Below are 17,769 nucleotides of genomic sequence, written 5' to 3'. Positions count from 1 at the left end.
AACACAGTAACTGGGAACACATTAGCCGGGAGAAAAATACAGTAAAACCCTGCTATTGTAAAGCGTGAAGTCCCAGTTCATCTTCCTTAGACAACTGCACATATTTCCCCCTTTATAGTAAAAACATTTTCGGTAAAAATCTGTTATAGTAAAGTGCGCCTGGCTGCGGGGACGACTCACACGATATGACATCGCCGCCCGCGCATTACTTGGAATCGCGAGGAAAAGACTGTATTTGAAAACAAAAAAAAGAAAAATAAAATTGTGCCCTTTAGAGTGGCTTTACCGCCAGGCTTAGCAGCATTCAGGTGAAGCCTACTTTACAAAGGTCTTGGAGCCGTAAGGGAAAGCACGCAGCGCGTAGGAAAAATAAAAGCTGTCTACAAACATGGAAAGGAGGCACCGCTGTCCGTTCAAAAAGTAAGGGAGAGTAAAAGTGCAGCAAGAAATAGGAAAGAGGAAGAAACAGGAGAACATTCGCAGCACTGTGCAGTACGAAGCATGAGGCAGCGGAGGCAAGAAGTGAAGGTGCAGCTTGTGCGGTCTTGCAGAACTTGACTGCCATATTTATTTATGATTTATTGCTTTTTAAAAGACAGAAACAGCAAAAAGTAATACAGTCAAACCCAGATATATCGAATTTTGGTTATATCGAACTCACAAAATATCCCCTTGAAAATCCCATGTAAAAGTATAGGAAAGCCGCGTCATATATCGAACTTATTTCACCGGTCGTTCGATATATCGAACTCCGCACCACGCACTAGAAAGTCTGCCTTCCTCAAAGACATCACATCACCCTTGGCCGCGTGACGTTTTCAAGCCATGTGCGGAAGGAATGAGAAGGAACAGTTCGGCGACGGCTGGTCTGGGCAGCGCCGCGCCCATTCCCCAAAGGCACGCGCATCTGCAGTTATCGTTTCCCGCGCGACAACATGTGACGTTAGCAAGCCATGTGCGTGGGTGTGCCCATTCTTTTGCCGAGCTATCTCTCTCCTTCAGCACGCGCTACACATGCGCCAAGCCAGCTCAGCCCGTTTACAGATAGACGTCGGACGCTTTCTCCAGAGTGTGTTGCGAACCCTCTGCGCGCGGCGGCTGACGTGGATATGGCGTCTGCGGACGTTAAGAAGCAGCAGCTCTCTGTTTTTTTTCGTTTTTTTGAGAGTCATCCTTTCTTATTGTTGTGCTGTTCGGACGTTAGGCGGCAGCAGTTTTCTTTTCTTCTTCTTCTTTTTTTTTTTTTTTTTTTTTTTTTTTTTTTTTTTTTTGCGGGAGTCGTTTATCCTGCATGTATGAATCAACGAAAGCATGCGGTCAGCTGCTACGATCATGACGCCTGCCCTAAGCGCGGCGTGGCTTGTGCAATCAAGCCATCGCGGGCACACTGCCAAGTTCGCTTCCAGCCACCACAGGAGCTATCAAAAGATAAACACGCCCGGAAGTTATCGCTGCGCAGCATCTTGGCACGCTGCCAAGAAATGAGCAGTGGATGAGACCACCCAAACGGAGTGACACGTGCCATCGACATGCAAGCGAAAACGCTCGCGATTTCTGCCGCAGCAACACAGAAACCTTGTTTGAGCTGCCGCGGTGGCTCGAGCGGCGAGAGGGATGCAGTTCCAACAAGTTTGAAAATTTTCGCTCTGTCGCTGCCGCTCGTCGCTGAGATCGCTCAATCGCTTGCATGTGAGCGAGCTGGCCTTTACGCATTTTTTTTTTTTGTTTCGAATTCTCGGGTGCAAAAGTGGAGGGTGGGTTCATTATGCAAGTGGGTTGATTATGCGACAAATACGGTATCGTTTTTTCGCATCGTAAGTGCCGTCACCAGCCGATTTCTGTATATCATCGAACGATTTCGCAATCCCCTTCGAGTTCGATATATCCGGGTTCAACTGTGCTGTGTTCATATAAGGCTTTGATTATCACGTGAAATCAAACGGTTGTATTCGTAGCAACAGTGTCCTCATGCTTAAGAGGTACCTCCACAAGATGTTAAAAATTTTTAACTGAAAAAATTGCACGAAGAGATGGTACGAGAGAGATGGAAGGTATTTCAGAAAGTTTTTTTTCATTAAGCAACAGACGTGTTTGGTAAGTGCCCATTTAACTACCAGGCAGCATCTTCAGGACCATGTCATCACCTACAACTGATATAGTAAAGACCTTGATATAGTAAAGATTTTTTCTGGTCCCAGTCGCTTTACTATGAAGGGGTTATAGTGTAGTGTAAAAATAGTGTAACTCTATGGGAAATGTTTTACTGCCCACAATTTTGAGTTTATGAAGTGGGAAGTCGTATGAACTGGCGACAAATCAATGAGGTTCTACTGTAGTTGGAGCCTCTTGCAGAACACAGTCCAGGCCATTAAAATTATTGCAAATGCTTGGCGAAATAAAGCAAGATAAAACAATTTAAAATCAAGTGTTGGTCACATTGGTCAAAGTAGATAGGGAAGCACCACTCGCACACGTCGTCAATGTGTTTCCCGGAGAATTATTGCAAATGCTTGGCGAAATAAAGCAAGATAAAACAATTTAAAATCAAGTGTTGGTCACATTGGTCAAAGTAGATAGGGAAGCACCACTCGCACACGTCGTCAATGTGTTTCCCGGAGGTATCTTCGCATTCATCGGTGCTGTTGGCAGATTTATCGGGCCGTGAAAAACAAGTGAAGCTACTATGGGCTTAGTGGATGAAGGTTATGTTATATTAAGAGAGCTCAGCTTGCATTTTACACCCTCTAAACAGCAATATATATTGGTACACAGCTAGTAAAAAAACCGTAACGCCCCCGTGTAGTCACTGCCATTGACGCATTTCTGGGAAAATACTGCGCGCACTCCGGAAATGCTGAACGATGTGCTATTATCATGAAGCACACATTTTGTGAAGTCACGAGCTATTTGCAAAAGCAAGCAACAAAAAAAAAACAACAAATAATAACTTTTAGCAGGAATCAAAATCAATGTCATGGAATAAGTAGCAGTGGGTGACCCCAAGAGAGCCCGTGCCAATGTGCAGGCTGACAACTGCACCAATGACACCACACGCTGGCAAGTTACTGGCCATCACCTTAGTGCAACAAGGGCAATACAGAAAATGCATTTGCTGCCAATCTGCCAACTGGTATCAGCCAACGTAGCGATTACACTCCAAGTGTTGGACAGCGGAGGAATTTTCATTTGCACGCTGTAAGTTTTGCGGTTGGAGAGAGCAGACTGTGCACAGGAGACAAGTAAACGGTGTCGAGAATCGTTTTATGGGTGCTTAGCGTGCTCTGTAACGGTATAAATTTCATCGACAGCATGGTTATGCTGCGCAGTTAGTTTCATGCTCGACATAAGCTGCGATGAGGCATTCGTATATCAGTGTTGTCTTCGTCTCCTGCTAATGCAACGAATATGACACTCGCGAGATTTCAAGTTTAGATGCAAATGCAGCTCGATGCCATTCAGTGCACAGCAGCCCCTATGACAGCAAAGCAATGACCCTATATAAAACTCCAGCATGAGTTTCGTAACCAGAAAGGGCACAGAAGGACTTTGGCGCAGGGAAGGAGGGAGGCGGCTATCTTCACAAGATGGCATTACTTTTAGTTTGAGGGGCTTGAAGCACACCGGCTGCAGATATGTGGTACATCCAAACACACAGGTGCTGTGGTAGCTTTACCACCCCTTTCTCGTCGAGATTCAAAGAGGCGGATGACGACCTACCACCAAATGCCATGGACGCCTCAATTGCAACCACAAGTTGTAGGCAAGACAACTCACCGTGCAAGAGCTGCTGGACTGCATCACTGGCCAGCTGTGCTGCTGTGCAGCCCTGTATGTTGACTATGCCAGGGTCAGCCCCACCAGAGAGCAGCAAACGGCAGGCCTGTACATTCCCTTCTCGGGAGCACCGGTGCAGGGCAGTCTGCCCCAAGCTGTCCAATGCGTTCACCTGCAAAAGGGCCCATTCCTTAAAGGCACAAATACTACCATGTAAACCAGGCAAAGCGAGATGGGTGCCAGGGATTACCAAAAAAAAATCTGAATTGCATAAAACAGAGGTGCACTATACCAGGCACTACAAAGACCACAAGTCCCACAAAATACAGCTCCCTTAACTTCCCGCCAAAGTGTCAATAAGGCCCACTCATCGGCCAGTTGTGCCATTTGGCATGTCACTGTTCTTTAATTTTCCTTTTGTAATGCCTATGCATATTCCTCACATGCATCCACATGTACTCCCTATTACAATGAAACTGCACATTGGACATGCGAGGCTCCACTGCACTTAGTGGTGAAGCATTCTCAAAACACAAAGGGAATGTTCTACGGCACCCGTGTTGCACTGAGAAAAAGGTAGCAAAGGCTGTTACGATTCTGAAGCACTTCAACGTTCCCAAATATGTGCAAAAAGGAAAGCACTTTCAAACTGAGAAATACTGTCCTTCTCACTTAGGTCTCATTTCAAATGCTGACAACCATGATGCAGTTGTTCGTCAAATTACTGCGGTGAAAACAGTTTTCGGCAGTTTTCTTTTCAGGCCCATTCGATAGGTCCAACTTTTCGTCAATTTCAAAGATTCTTTTTTCTGGTCCCTTGAAGACAGAATTTAACAAGATCTTAATGTATATTAATTTCTTACTGTGCTTTCTTTTCTGTACCTTCAGAGTTTCAACGTGAAAAGTGCATGCAACTTTTCTCCATTTTGTTATGTCGAGGTACGAGGGGCATCCTAAAAACATCATCCGCTGCCAATGCACTGTAACACAAACTACGGGGCATCTCCAGCAATAGTTTTTCCTTGGGTAAATGTTCGAAAGCTACAAAAATGCGCTGCTGAATTGTATTTACTTGTCCCAGCTCAGCAATAAATACGGCCGAGAGTACACTGTTCGAGTTCATGTCGCGTTAAGAAGCCGCTTGTCATTCCTTCTTAAATTTCAATATGAAAGCACTTCAAACAATATCAGTGCATTATCGTGAATTTTCCAATGATCACTAAAATTTGCATTTAGCCACAGGGAAAAAAATATGTTGGTTACTGTGTAAACGTGTAATATTTGATTTACTTAGTGCAGCGCTACATATTTTGTGATGCTTAATTCTTGAAGCCTGTGAGGTGCCCAGCGGTTACGAGGGTAGCAAGGCGGTGGTTTGGGGTCGAGGCTAGATGCGCACACAGAGGAAAAGACGGCGTCGGGACAACGGAATAAGCGTGTGTGATCTGTGGCGTGGTGTTTGAACTGAGTCGTTGGTCAGCGGAGTGGACTTACGAGTGTGAGACTGATGTGTTGTGGCACGAACATTTTTCCGTTTGGAGCAATAAAGCTAGTTTTAACCCCTAGCATCTGACAAGCAAATAATAGGTCCTGAGTGCAAATTAAAGACGGATATGATGAGCGTCAGATACAAGATTTAAGGAATTGAACACTATGCTCCAAGTGAGCAAAAGTGGTATACAACACTTAGCCGGTGGCGGAGCTAAAAAAAACTGCATCGCGACTTCATCTAACAACAGCTATATAACATCGATACAACAGTAGCGGTGCCCCCTTTTATCCGCATGCACGTGTCACTGACGTTGTCCCTTTCTCTTTCGCTAGATGGCATTTCTATGCAGTTTTCCCAAGCTCCGTCAGCAGCTGAGTGTTGTATACCACTTTGCTCACAACTGTACATGCATTTAATGGCCTATAAGCGGTGCTTGTGAAGAGCCACATTTATGAATTATTTTTTTTTCCTTTTACCTAAGCTTTTACTGAGCGAAGGTTGTAAGCGCTCACTTTATCACGTTGCACCCATTTCCAAGCGTATGCCTGTCTGTAACACGAAAGTCTTGGGTTTGACTTACATCCCCACTCAAAGCTGACTCAGTTTTTATTTCCACTCAATTATCTTCCTTTAATTATACAGAACTTCCTTGAGAAATTTAGCGTTAAACTTGACACTTTGAACTGCTCCTGAATTTTCCATCGCGATTTTTCGTTCACAACCAATGACAACGACGACGACGCTGAATTTTCTGCGACAAGGGACCCTTAGCAACATCACATTAAAGTCGTGTATTCGGCCCTTGAAGCGATATGCCTATCAGAGAGCGGTATTGGCTCGATGTAACGGCGGGTGGCGCAAAATGTCTCATATATTGGATCGAGGCATGTCACATATTAAATGAGCTTGCAAAGCAAAGACAAGGTAAATGAAAAACAGCGATTGTTCCTTCATAGCACTTGATCTGTCGATGCAGTAAAGCAGGGCTCAAATATCTAGCTGGTCATTTAGAACTTGAAGCGTGCACACATTAGTGTTTCCCCGATGGCTGCAGCATCAATGTTTTCGCTTCTACTCAAAGGCCAACCTTAAGTTAACTTTAGCTTCAGGCCACAGCAGAAAAAATCTGCAGGAGCTGAAAAAAAAAAAAAAATGACACCGCAGGCATCGGCAATCCTCATAGCAACGCATCAGCAGCCGCATTTCGTATCCCGGAAGGACTTTTGAAAACAACCACTAGGCAGCTTTCAGTGGCGAGCCCCTATAGTCTGTGCACGACAACGTTACTAGATTACTTTTCCAGTTTGCAAACTCCGGCGCCGCGGGTGTCACCCTTCCTTGTCCCATCGAGCGGGGCCGCACTTGTCGCTGTTCGACCGGTTTGGCAACCTCTGGCCTCCGTATCAATGCTGCCCCCGCCACAGTCAACATACACGCGATCTTTTAACTGACATTTCTTTGTTGCCTTGAGCTGTGTTGCATGTTGATCACTGCCCCTGTGAGTTCTCGCAAGATTTATCTACACAGTTCGTGTCGATCATGCGTAGTATACTTCATCTGCAACACAACACAGCGGCGTCTGCAACCTGCACATCTTCATGAGGCGCTGCCCATGTGAGACGCAACTGTCCAGCTAGAGTTAGCCCTTCAAAAATCAAGGTACATCGCCTACGCAATGTCATCGGCACTTCAGGACCCGTGTTGCATCCGATGATATTTATCGGACCGAATTCAAGGAAGGGTGCATAAAGCATACATGCCACAGCAAAGATGTTGAGTGTACATAGGGTTAACGATTGATGGCTATATTATATAAAGCTGGTGTCAGTACTAACATTTTCTGGGAGTAAGGCATGAAATTAGGCTGACTGACTGTAGTTCCAGAAAATTCAAAAACGCACGAAGACGGGACGAAAAAATACACGAACGTGCACACACAGATCGCATACATTCAACTAAATTTATTTAGTGAAAGCAGGGAATCAGAGTGACCATCTGAATAACAAAATAAGGAACACGCACGAATGAAATTGTGCACGAAGTAGGGATAGCAATAGGAAGTGCGTCCATTACAACTGTTGAAGAGTTCTGATGACTTCTCCTTAAAGTGACACTGCAGCGGTTTTCAAATGCGCCAATACTATAGATTTTTGAAGTAGATTATTTTTTGATCATGCCTGTGAAGTTATTTTTTCGAATATGCATAAAACACTTACGCAGTCGCCGACTGAAAGCCCGGAATTCAGATTTCCCGCGCCCCGCGCTACTGCTACAGAGGAGGAAAGATGAGAGAGAAACCTCGCTTCTCCATCCGTCATGCCGTCACCGTGAGGAGCCGGAGGCATTCAGAGCCAACGGAAGGGGCTTTCGGCGTGTGCTGTTCCTCGTCTTGCGTGCGTTGCGGACGTACAAAACACAACAACTTAGTGTTGTGCACTTGATACAACACAACTCGTGTTTGGATGCACTAACAGCTGTGGAAGCGACAATGTAATCTTCCATTGTGTTAAAAGCTTGCGACGCAATGCGGCGTTGCTGAGAAGAGAGATAGATTCAAGCCGAGCAAAAGAAACGTTCTACTCGAAGCATTTTTGTGATTGTGACTACATGCAGTTTGTTGCTAATGCTATTTCTATAGAGCTTTGGCAAAACGGCATGGCTGAACCATGATGAGGTTCCTTCTGTTTCCTTGCACAAAAGAGCCGGGACAGTCATCATTTCCTATAACCGCAGTTATTAAAGGAAGAAAAGGGAGGTAAAGCTTGTACTTCGTAGTTCCATTACTTTCTGACTATTGAGGTCCAGAGATGGGCAAATGCCCTCATTTTGGCCTTTCCTCCTTCGCCCTCATTTTCCAATTGGCAGTCCTCCCTCACCCTCATCTTCACTTTAAATATTTTCCTGGCCCTACCTCGCCCTCACCCAAAAAATATTGCTGGTCCTCACTCACCCTCACCCTAATTTCGTTTGCCCTCCCTCACCCTCAACCTCAAGTCTAGCAGTTTTAATATTCTAGCTCTTTCATTATTTTTTATCTATGTCAACGTTATAATGAGTCGAAGTAGGCGCCAGCTATTCTTCTCTGAGTCTGTTTTCGGCGGTGTCAAGCCGAGTTGATCATTTAGCAATCCGAATTTCTCGGAGCTAATAATGGACTTGGCTGCGTTCATCTTGTAGCGAATCACTGGCAAGAGCCATCTGGTACTTGTTCCGACAGCTGCTGAGAATGAGATATGCACTGCACGAGGAAGCCAGGGGCTATGAAAGGTGCAAAGAACAATTCAGACAGTGTCCTAGACATGTCAATCAAAGGCGAAACTTCGAGGAGGAAGGAAAATAACAACTGGAATAGATTACCGGGCAAACCTGTCCACCAGTTCACACTCGATATTTGAAGGAGATAGACGAAATACTGTTGAGGAGAGCATGTTGCCGGGCTAGTTGGTGATTCATTAAGTAAAAACTTTAGCGCAAAAAAAAGATCACAAAGGACAAAGAAGAACACATAAGACGTTTGATGAGCGCTCGTCAAACGTCTTATGTGTTCTTCTTTGTCCTTTGTGTTCTTTTTTTGCGCTAAAGTTTTTACTTAATAGACGAAATACTCTACACCGCATGAGGCAGGAGGAGATACGAACTTCTAGCCAGTCGCAGACGGAGAAAGCATGAGGCATATACGGCAACAGAACAATGTAATTCAAGTAGCAGGAAAACGCTATCACACTGAAGCATAAATTTTGAGGGGGTCAGTGGGTCCTTCCCCAGCCGTTCCCTGCCGTTCGCAGTTTTTTTTTCTTTTTTTTTTTATGCATTGGGGGGGAATTGAACAGAAGGAAAACCCTTTGGAAAGAGAGAGCTGGAAAGGAATGAACGGTGGTGGACGTGTGTGTACCCTTCTGAGAGTACTGCTGCCACATGCACCCATGTCTTCACCCGCCACCTCAGGGAGATCTGATAAGACCAGCCACAGCCGCTGCTTGAGCCCGGCCGTGGACCAGCGTGCGTGGTCTGCCTGCCCCGCAGAAGGTTTTTTTTTTTTTTTTTCCCCCCTTTTCAAGCAGCTTTACTATTGACAGCTGCCCTCGCAGTGAAGGGAGTATAGTCTGTCGTCGACGCATTACCACATGGGGCAAAGCCCGACGCACACTTGCTTGCTTTGTGCTTTATCTGTCGCCTCCCAGCAGCGCCGAGTCAGTCTTCAAACGAAGCGCCACCACGCAAAGCTCTCGTGTGCGCAGGCTGAGGTGCGCCCCGGCTAACAACGTTACGGCTACAGCCTTCTAGAACACTGTAGCCCGCCGAATGAAACATCTTCCCGGCCTAGTACGAATTTCGCTGCTTTCGTTGCTTCATTTTTAGTTTGTTTAGCAACACACACATGGTGTATGCGTGTGTTTGGCACAAGGCAGAAAAAGGGACAGGAAGCTATCTGAAAGCAGGCATTTCGCTCACAGAGGAGCGAACAAGTGCTTGCACAACACGGAGAATCCGCGGAAGAGAGGAAGCCTCTTTCCCTACACAGAAATGGCTAAGCAGAATCAGGTGTACAAAAGGCAGTGGTGTCATAATTTCAACCTGCCAGCTAGAGATCCAAGGACATACCATGACTACACGGAATTGGATTTCATTTAACCTCAGCTGTCTGCTTTATTGAGTCAGTCTTTGAGTGAGTTTGAGGCGCTGAAGGGTAGCGTTCGAGAGCAGGTATCACGCAAACCCTCGAAGCTTTCTTCCCCGAAGTCTTCCTTTTGTTCAGACCTGGCAGATGTTTTAACAGTATCCGAGACAGGTGCTCTCTGGTGCGACTCTAGCCTTAGCAGCATGCATACAGGTACTTCATCTCAGCTTGCCATCTTGTTGGGATACTTATTAAAACGATCTCATAAAGTCGTAAGCTAAAATTACAGCCTGTACTCAAGATCCAAGCGTCCTGGAGGGCTGGACTTCAATGTCACCCTCTTATCTCAATAGGTAAAAAACACTCCACGGCGGGTCGGGCCCAGCCCTTGCGGATCTCTATCACCGAGTGTGAAGAGACGCATTGTAGCTTTCCTCGATATAAACCCCACTATATGTCAGTTGAAAATTTGATTTCAGTGGTTGCGTTATTTCTGCAGCATTGAACCAGCATCATTTTTTCGCTTTATATTGTGACGTACCAAGCACAGGAAATCATGCTTTGAATAAGAAGCCGTTGAAAGTCGACATAAACATGGTCCACCCCTACAGTCAAGGTGATCTTAGCAAAGTAATGGCAAACTAAGAAGACTGGCATGCTGACATGTGTGGGATATTTAAACTCCTCAAGTTATCGGATAAGGCGACCGAGGCCTCAATTGCTAACACAAGTAGTGAATTCCATCTTAATGCAGTATGCTTCGTATACTTTTCTGCTGAGTTTAGACGCGAACTTCTTCAAAATTGTCATTTCACGGAATCGAGTCGCAGCCTCGGTTCGGATGCAGTGGCGGCAACAGACGTTCAGTCCCCCCCCCTTTCTTTTCCTCCCGCCAGTGCGCCTACTCGTGCGCGCAGCTTGAAGTGTGCCGTTTTTGCAACATCCAATTTGTTCTATGTAGCTTTTGGCATATGGCAGCCGTGTACGGTAAACGAACGCACCCTTCCTCGGGACAAACCTGCCTACGCGCTTGATGCTACATCCCTGCATCATATTGCACACACCAGCCAATATTTTTGGTGCAGTGATGACTACAAGGACGTCACCTTTCTGAGCCATGTTTTTTAAGCGGTGGGAGATTTGATAGTAATATGAAATGGCAATGGGTCTTGTACTTTGCGCTTCTTCAGCTCAGCGGTGCTCCTTTACATCCCTAGCATCATTAGCAAGGCCCTTTAAAACAGGGTAACCACCTAACAGGAAAATCCTGCACTGATCAGTGTTTTCAGCCAAACATCTGTGCTATGTGTCATTTCATGTAGGCACGATTTGTCAAGAGCGGCATGCAGGTAGTTTCTTAGCAATGCCCTTGGAAACTTAAAATGAGCTGACTAGTGGTTTAAAATACCTTTTTTTTAGCGAGGCTCATACCACCAGCACACTTTGATTTTGCGAACAGCAACAAATGTATCTAAGAACTGCAAGCACCCTTGCGCTGGCACCTCATAGCTGAAGCCAACCTGGAAGCGCATTCGGCCGAGGTTCATAGAACCCAGTTCGGCATTGTCATACCCTGTAATGCGTGAGTCTGTCATAACATAATGCCTTACGATCGTCGGGTATTATGATGCATTAAACTTATTCTGACTACAGAACGGAGGTTAAAATCAAAGAATAGGAGAACCTTACTCCGGTACAGGATTTCAACAGGTTAACACGAAATGCGAACACACTCTTTGGATACAGGAAATGAAACAACTCTTTCGTGAAATTGTGCTCAATGCTCACAGGCTGTTACTTCACTAACGATATTAAAAACCATCTGAAGAAAACTATCTTAAGGACATAGATAAACTAAAACCTAATGTTATAGAAATTACAGAAAAAACAATGCATTGTAATTAGGTGCCGCGCATATTAATGCACGATATGAAGATTTTTCTAATTCACAACAAAGCAAAAAATGGTAAAAAAAATAAGAAAATTCTGCTTGTTTCTGCAAACACATAACAAAGATTGCATCGGGTATTGAACTGCGGTTTATTTTTTTGGAGCTCTTATCAGCACAAATTCACTGTTATTTATTTTCCGTGTTGCGAATTGTAATTTACACTTTTCATGAAAGTTTTACGTAAAATCTTACTAACTGGGCAGTCACGAAACACTGTCAAGAAATACTTCTCATACGTCAACTACTCATGCAAGCCACTCTGAAGGAGGGAAAAAAAAAAAACGTATGGCAGGCGGTCACAACAGATAAGATCACCCCACCTCGGTATTTTGTGTTCAACGTTTCTACTGCGCATCCCAGCTATTTTGGACGCATTTTTTTTTCCTCTGGACCTGCTTTTGCCTGAATGTCAAAAAAAAAAAAATGTTAGCAGTTAGAAACGGCTATCCTGTGCATTTCCTCAGTCCCGTCGTGTTCCATGAGGCTGGAAACAGCGACATCGCTTTCGGTGACTCCCTGCAGCTCTCTAGTGTCGTTTTTAGACTTTTCTTCACCATGAGCACCAGGCCAACTTTGTGGCTTTCGTTCCTGCTTCTTTTTGCTGCAGTGCCTGTGCCCCATTCCATCTGTTTTCTATACAACAAAACCCTAGTGGAGGACGAAGTGTGTGGTCCCTCCTGCCTTTCGTGTTGCCGCATGCTTTTTCTTACTATAAATACGCCTTTTGTGGAAGGTTTGCCCTCTCCCCTCAAACTCTGTATCTTTCATTCCCTCCACCTCACCGTCTTTGCCCTCCCTCACCCTCGTCCTCACAAATTTTTCAGCGCCGATCCTCCCTCGCCCTCACCTCACTGAATAAAATCCTCACGAGGTGAGGGTGAGGACGCCTTAATGAGGGTTCACCCTCGTGAGGATGCTCATGTCTGTTCAGGTCTCATTTGTATGGGAACCATTTCAGTTAGCGTTGATTGCGATCCATTTATAGAGTGGAATCTCGCGATGGGACGGGCAGACAGCATCGGTGCATGGTTGTCTTCGGGTGTCTCGTTTCTTTTTTTGTGTGTGTGTGTGTATGCAAAAAATGCGCGCAATGGCTTCTGTGCTAAACACGAACAACTCATCAGCAGCACGTGCTGATGATTTTTGTGAACTAGCAGATGATTAAGAAGAGCCCACTGCTGTGTCGCAGCTAGGATGTGAAGGCTTTGCGGGATCCTTTCCAGCACCGCACGTGCCGGATAGGTTCGTGGTACTTTTATGGCAGCATTATTAGAAGATAAGGAGTGTACCGCTCAGCTGGGTACAGGCGCATTCAGGTAAGGAGGTTTCCTTCGACGCGTCCAAGCAAGCAATCATCGAATTTGTTCATATATGGCATCGCAATTTTGCACCCGTTGCTGCCTCGTCATTTTACATAGTCCTGTCTTGTTTGGGGATGCAAATTAAGTTGGAAATAAAAACGACGAGGCTCTTGTAAGAAAACACATTTCGGAACATGATTTTCTCGTTAAGGTATGGGTGCGGAGAAGCTTCAGCTTGGCCTTCCACATGCATCAGCCGTCAATTCACTAAACGTGTATTGTGAGAGTACGATAAAAAAGGAAAGGTTCTCTACGTCTGCTAAATGTTCTATGACTCAAGCAGCATTCTGCGTGCATTTGACTTGGTCTCCAGCACAATAGCCCCGTCAGTACCTCGTATGCATTGCAGAGCTCGGCAACCGCGCTTTGCGTATTGTTCATTCGTCTGGTGACAGCTGTGTACTGCTTCACCCGTTCTATAAAATTCTTCGTTTCCCCGAGATACGGCGACTGGCGCTCAAAGCAGGATTTGGTACACCAAGCCTTGGGTTCATTTTTCACAATAATGACCTTTCGTGCAGGGTAAGAGGCTTGAGACAGAGGTAGTCTGCTAGGGCATTGTTTGCTGCCCTTCCTTCCCAGGAATATACGCGCGAGGTTTCACTGAGGGCCATGTAGTTTCTGTTAATAATGACACACACTACTTTTCAAAATGCCTTACTTTAACCAAAGCAAGTTTTCCTGCCAAACCTAGGCTCCCCACAACAGAAATGCTGCATCATTTGTGGGCCGCATCTGGTACGGGTACATGCGGTGAAAATCCCGAGGGTGATTCGTGTGGAAATGGCATTCACAAAACCCAAAGAGCTGCGATCAGCATACAGCGCAGCAAAGGAGTCGCGTCGGCAGCTTCTCTGGTCCTCCAAATGTAGTCACCCGACGTTTTGGCCAATCACAGGCGGCGGCGCGAACCGCGGTGAGCCCAGTCGCGCGGGCTGCTTATTCTGCTGAAGAAAGGCTATTTCTGCTTTCTTCTGCCTAGTTTCAATCTGATATTCGACTTCGCAGCATAAAAAACTGTAGGTTTCTGTTGAAAGCCCAATTTTTGCAAAAAGTGCTGCAGTGTCCCTTTAAGAATTCAATTGCATTTCTTGATAGTGATAAACATGGAGAGCTAAGCAGCTGTCACCCTCTCGGTGATTTGCCTGCGATGTTTTATTTTTTCAAAGGTAAATGGCTGTCGCAGCTCTTGCAATGCAGGGTGAGACTGCCAGTGCTAATTCGCTTCTGCGCCAGAGCACGCTCATTAAAACAGCGCCCAGATTGTCCTATGCAGGAACGACCGCACAACAAGGGAACCTCGTAAACAACATGAGATGCATTTGCATGGTGACCATGTCCTGAAGATTCTTTCTGCATGAACTGGAGTCCTTTTTGCATTGGCTAGAAGGGGACATACCTTAGTTTCCAAGACACTGAAAGTTAGAAAGGTGTATCTCCTCTTAGCCCAATACAAAAAAGGATTCCAGTTGTAAATTGATTCGATTAGGCTGTACTGAGCGTATGTCGCCATTCACCTTCCAGATACTGCACACTGCTGGCTAAGGAGCAAATAAGAGGTGGCTGTAACAAACAAAAAAGCATCTCTGTTGTGATTCTAGCTCTTTGAAATGTGCACTGCTAATAAAATGGTTTTTCTATAGCTTCAGCAAATTGTTTTTCCTAAGATGTACATTTGCTTTTCCTGTCATTTGCCGAGTTTTATAGTATCTCGCCTTTAAAAAGTTATCCTTGCCAGATGGTTGTTGGCTTTGGGTTTTGGCAAGGGGTTTTTGCGACATTTCGATTACTGGTGTTGCGGGGCTCGCTGCTGACAGTAGCTACAGGCAAAACTGAATTAAAAACAACGCCCGATACCCTACCGAAGAACACGGACTCGATTCATATTTCAAGCTGCGCAGATAAGGATTCCATGTAGCAATTGACGAATCTTGACCATATCTCAGTCAAATGCGATCGTTCTCGTAGTTTCAATGCCACCTTGTTTGCACTATAATTCTGCTCTTTTTTGCAATAAACTGTCTTACACTATGAAATCATTCGCCTGAAGCGCAATTATCTGCGTAAATTGCCGTTAAACACGCAGCGCTGGCTTTGCAACACTTGTGCGACCGGCTAACCATAGAGGAAGCGCCATCTCGCGAGCGGGAGTGGAAAGGGGCCGCTTTTCACCGCAGAATCTCAGCGGAGATTAGTAATGTTGGTGCACAGGGCATATACTTTATGTCTGTGTGCACCTGCGAGTGTGGGTGCGTGTCTGCATGTGCGTCCCGACAGGCAATCACTGTGTGTTTGCGCACATATGTGTGTGTATATGAGTGCATAAGTGTAAGCCCACTCACACGATCATTAACCTCTTTGCTCAAGGATGTTCAACACTGGACTCGAGACCTGCAAAACTAAATTATAAATTTTCAAATCTGTTGTAGGGGTTTTATGCGACCCATGGGCCACTATCGAGAGACACTGTAGCATAGTGTTCCAAGAGATTTTAGATGGCCGAGCTCTATTTGAGGTGCACTAACATTGCACAACACACGGGATTTTTTTCATTTTGCTTCGGCCGAAACGCTGACGCTGCAGCCCACGACTTTGGAATCAGTACCGATGCTTCATGGGGGAGCTGAGTGTTAATACAGTCAAACCCGGATATATTAAACTCGAAGGGCATCGAGAAATAGTTTGAGATATCGATAATTCGATATACAGAAATTGACTTGTGACGGCACTTACGATGAAAAAAAACAATACTGTATTTGTCGCGTCATCCACTCACTAGCATAATGAGCCCACCCTCCACTTTTACACACGAGAAATTTTGAAAAAAAAAAAAAAAAAAGCGTTAAAGCCAGCTCGCTCACATGCAAGCGATTAAGCGATCTCAGCGACGAGCGGCAGCGACAGAGCAAAAAATTTCCAACTTGTTGGAACTGCGTCCCTCTGCTGTACGAGCCACAAAACAAGGTCATAGAAAAAGAGATTGGTAAAGAGTGGACACTCGGCGAAAACTGGCCCCAGGAAATGACGCGCGACTTGTTGCGCTGCCGCCAATTGATGAATGGCGGCACCAGCATGGACATGCGCGGACGCGCGCGCGACGGCACTCGCAGCGGTAGCCCGCCGGAGCAGACGACAAAAAGGTGTCGAAGGGAGCGAGCAGTTGTCGGCTCGTGCCTCGCCGCGCCTCTGCGGCACAGACCGTATATTTTATCTCTCGTGGGCTGCTACGCGGAACGACTGCGGTTTGAAACGACGTCAAGGTGAGCAGCGTTTTTTGCTGAACTACGCTGCATTTGAAGCAGTTTACCATGACCACGCCGGCCGGTGCCAATTAAGTTTCGCAGCTCGTGAACAGGCGCGCCGGATGTTCAGGCGCAGTTCGTAACGCTCCTGCAGTTTCCAACTGCGGCGAGGTTTAATATGTTGTGTTCCTGCGAAACTGAGCTGCATTTCGAACAGTTTATCTCAGCCCGCTGGGCAAAGTGGCATGCGAAGCACCAAGACACGCCGTTGCGCCAACTTGCCGTAGCCGGCTGGTGCGGCCAGGCCTGACGCAGTTTGCCGAACGACTAGTTTTCCTAAGTGTCGCGTTCAAAAGGGCGACGGTAAGGTGAGAAATGTTGCATTCTTGACTTTCTTGTCAAACTGTGCAGAATTTCAGGCAGTTTAGCTCAGTACGGCGGCGACTGCGCTTCACAAAGTCGCGCGTGCAGGGCAAGCTAACAGGCATGACAAGGCGTGCTGGCCGCCGCAGTGACGTGACATGGCATGAGGCGGTTTTGCGAAAGGCTAGTTTTGCGTGATGTCGCGTTTAACAGGGCAACCGCAAGGTGAAAAATGTTCCATTCCTGTCAAACTGCGAGACATTTCAGGCAGTTTAGCTCAGCACGGCGGTCTGCGCTTCACAAAATCGCGTATGAAGGGCAAGCCAACATGGCGTTATAGTGTTCTAGAATTGGGAAGTGTGCCGTCTTCGGCGCGCGGCAATAAGAGCGACGTGGTCGCCGGAGCGATGAAAAGCGCAGGTGGCGCTGTCAGCCGTAGGAGCGCATCACAAGCGCGCGCGCCGCAGAGGAAACGCTTGGGGCGTCTGCTTCTGCGGCTCGTTTCCTGCGTGAATTTTGTTGCATCGCGTTGCTTCTCTGGCTGTTGTACTATGGCGCGTTGTTGAGCGAAGAGCGATGATTGGTCAAGCAGGAAAACACATGTTTGCAGAGAGCACAGTCACAGTTCCGTCTGTCTCGTATGACTTTCGCCCCCCCCTTCTTTTACTGAATGCTCTTTTCCTTTCGTTCTTTCTTCTTGCTCATTGCGCGCTCTTTCTGCTGACTTCCCTATTCGAACCCTTCCCTTCTCGAAATACACTCAAAGCATGGTTGACTCTAAGCATGGTTTCCTAAGCAACAGCACCACGGAAGGCCTTCGGATAACTTTGCAGTCCACAGTCGACCTCGTCGACTACTTATCTGCAAAATGCGGTTTTACATACATTATCACATCGAGACTAAGCCAAGACAAACTAGAAAACCTCTTCGGCATCGTGAGGCAATTTAATGGCTGCAACGATCATCCC

The 17,769-nt window shown here is 46.1% G+C and overlaps 1 protein-coding gene across 1 annotated transcript in view; it reads right to left on the bottom strand.

Moving 5' to 3' along the window:
* Positions 1 to 17,769, bottom strand: part of Tnks (tankyrase) — a 334,637-nt gene that overhangs the window by 207,008 nt on the left and 109,860 nt on the right. The window contains exon 10 of the mRNA XM_084591573.1: positions 3,775 to 3,946. Within this exon, the coding sequence (XP_084447699.1) occupies positions 3,775 to 3,946 (172 nt within the window). The remainder of the gene's footprint in view (positions 1 to 3,774; positions 3,947 to 17,769) is intronic.

The sequence above is a fragment of the Amblyomma maculatum genome, chromosome 1 (assembly GCF_055883805.1).
Source record: "Amblyomma maculatum isolate TAMU_Amacu chromosome 1, ASM5588380v1, whole genome shotgun sequence".
In the NCBI taxonomy this organism is placed as follows: Eukaryota; Metazoa; Arthropoda; class Arachnida; order Ixodida; family Ixodidae; genus Amblyomma; species Amblyomma maculatum.
This window is presented reverse-complemented; position numbering and strand designations above follow the sequence as displayed.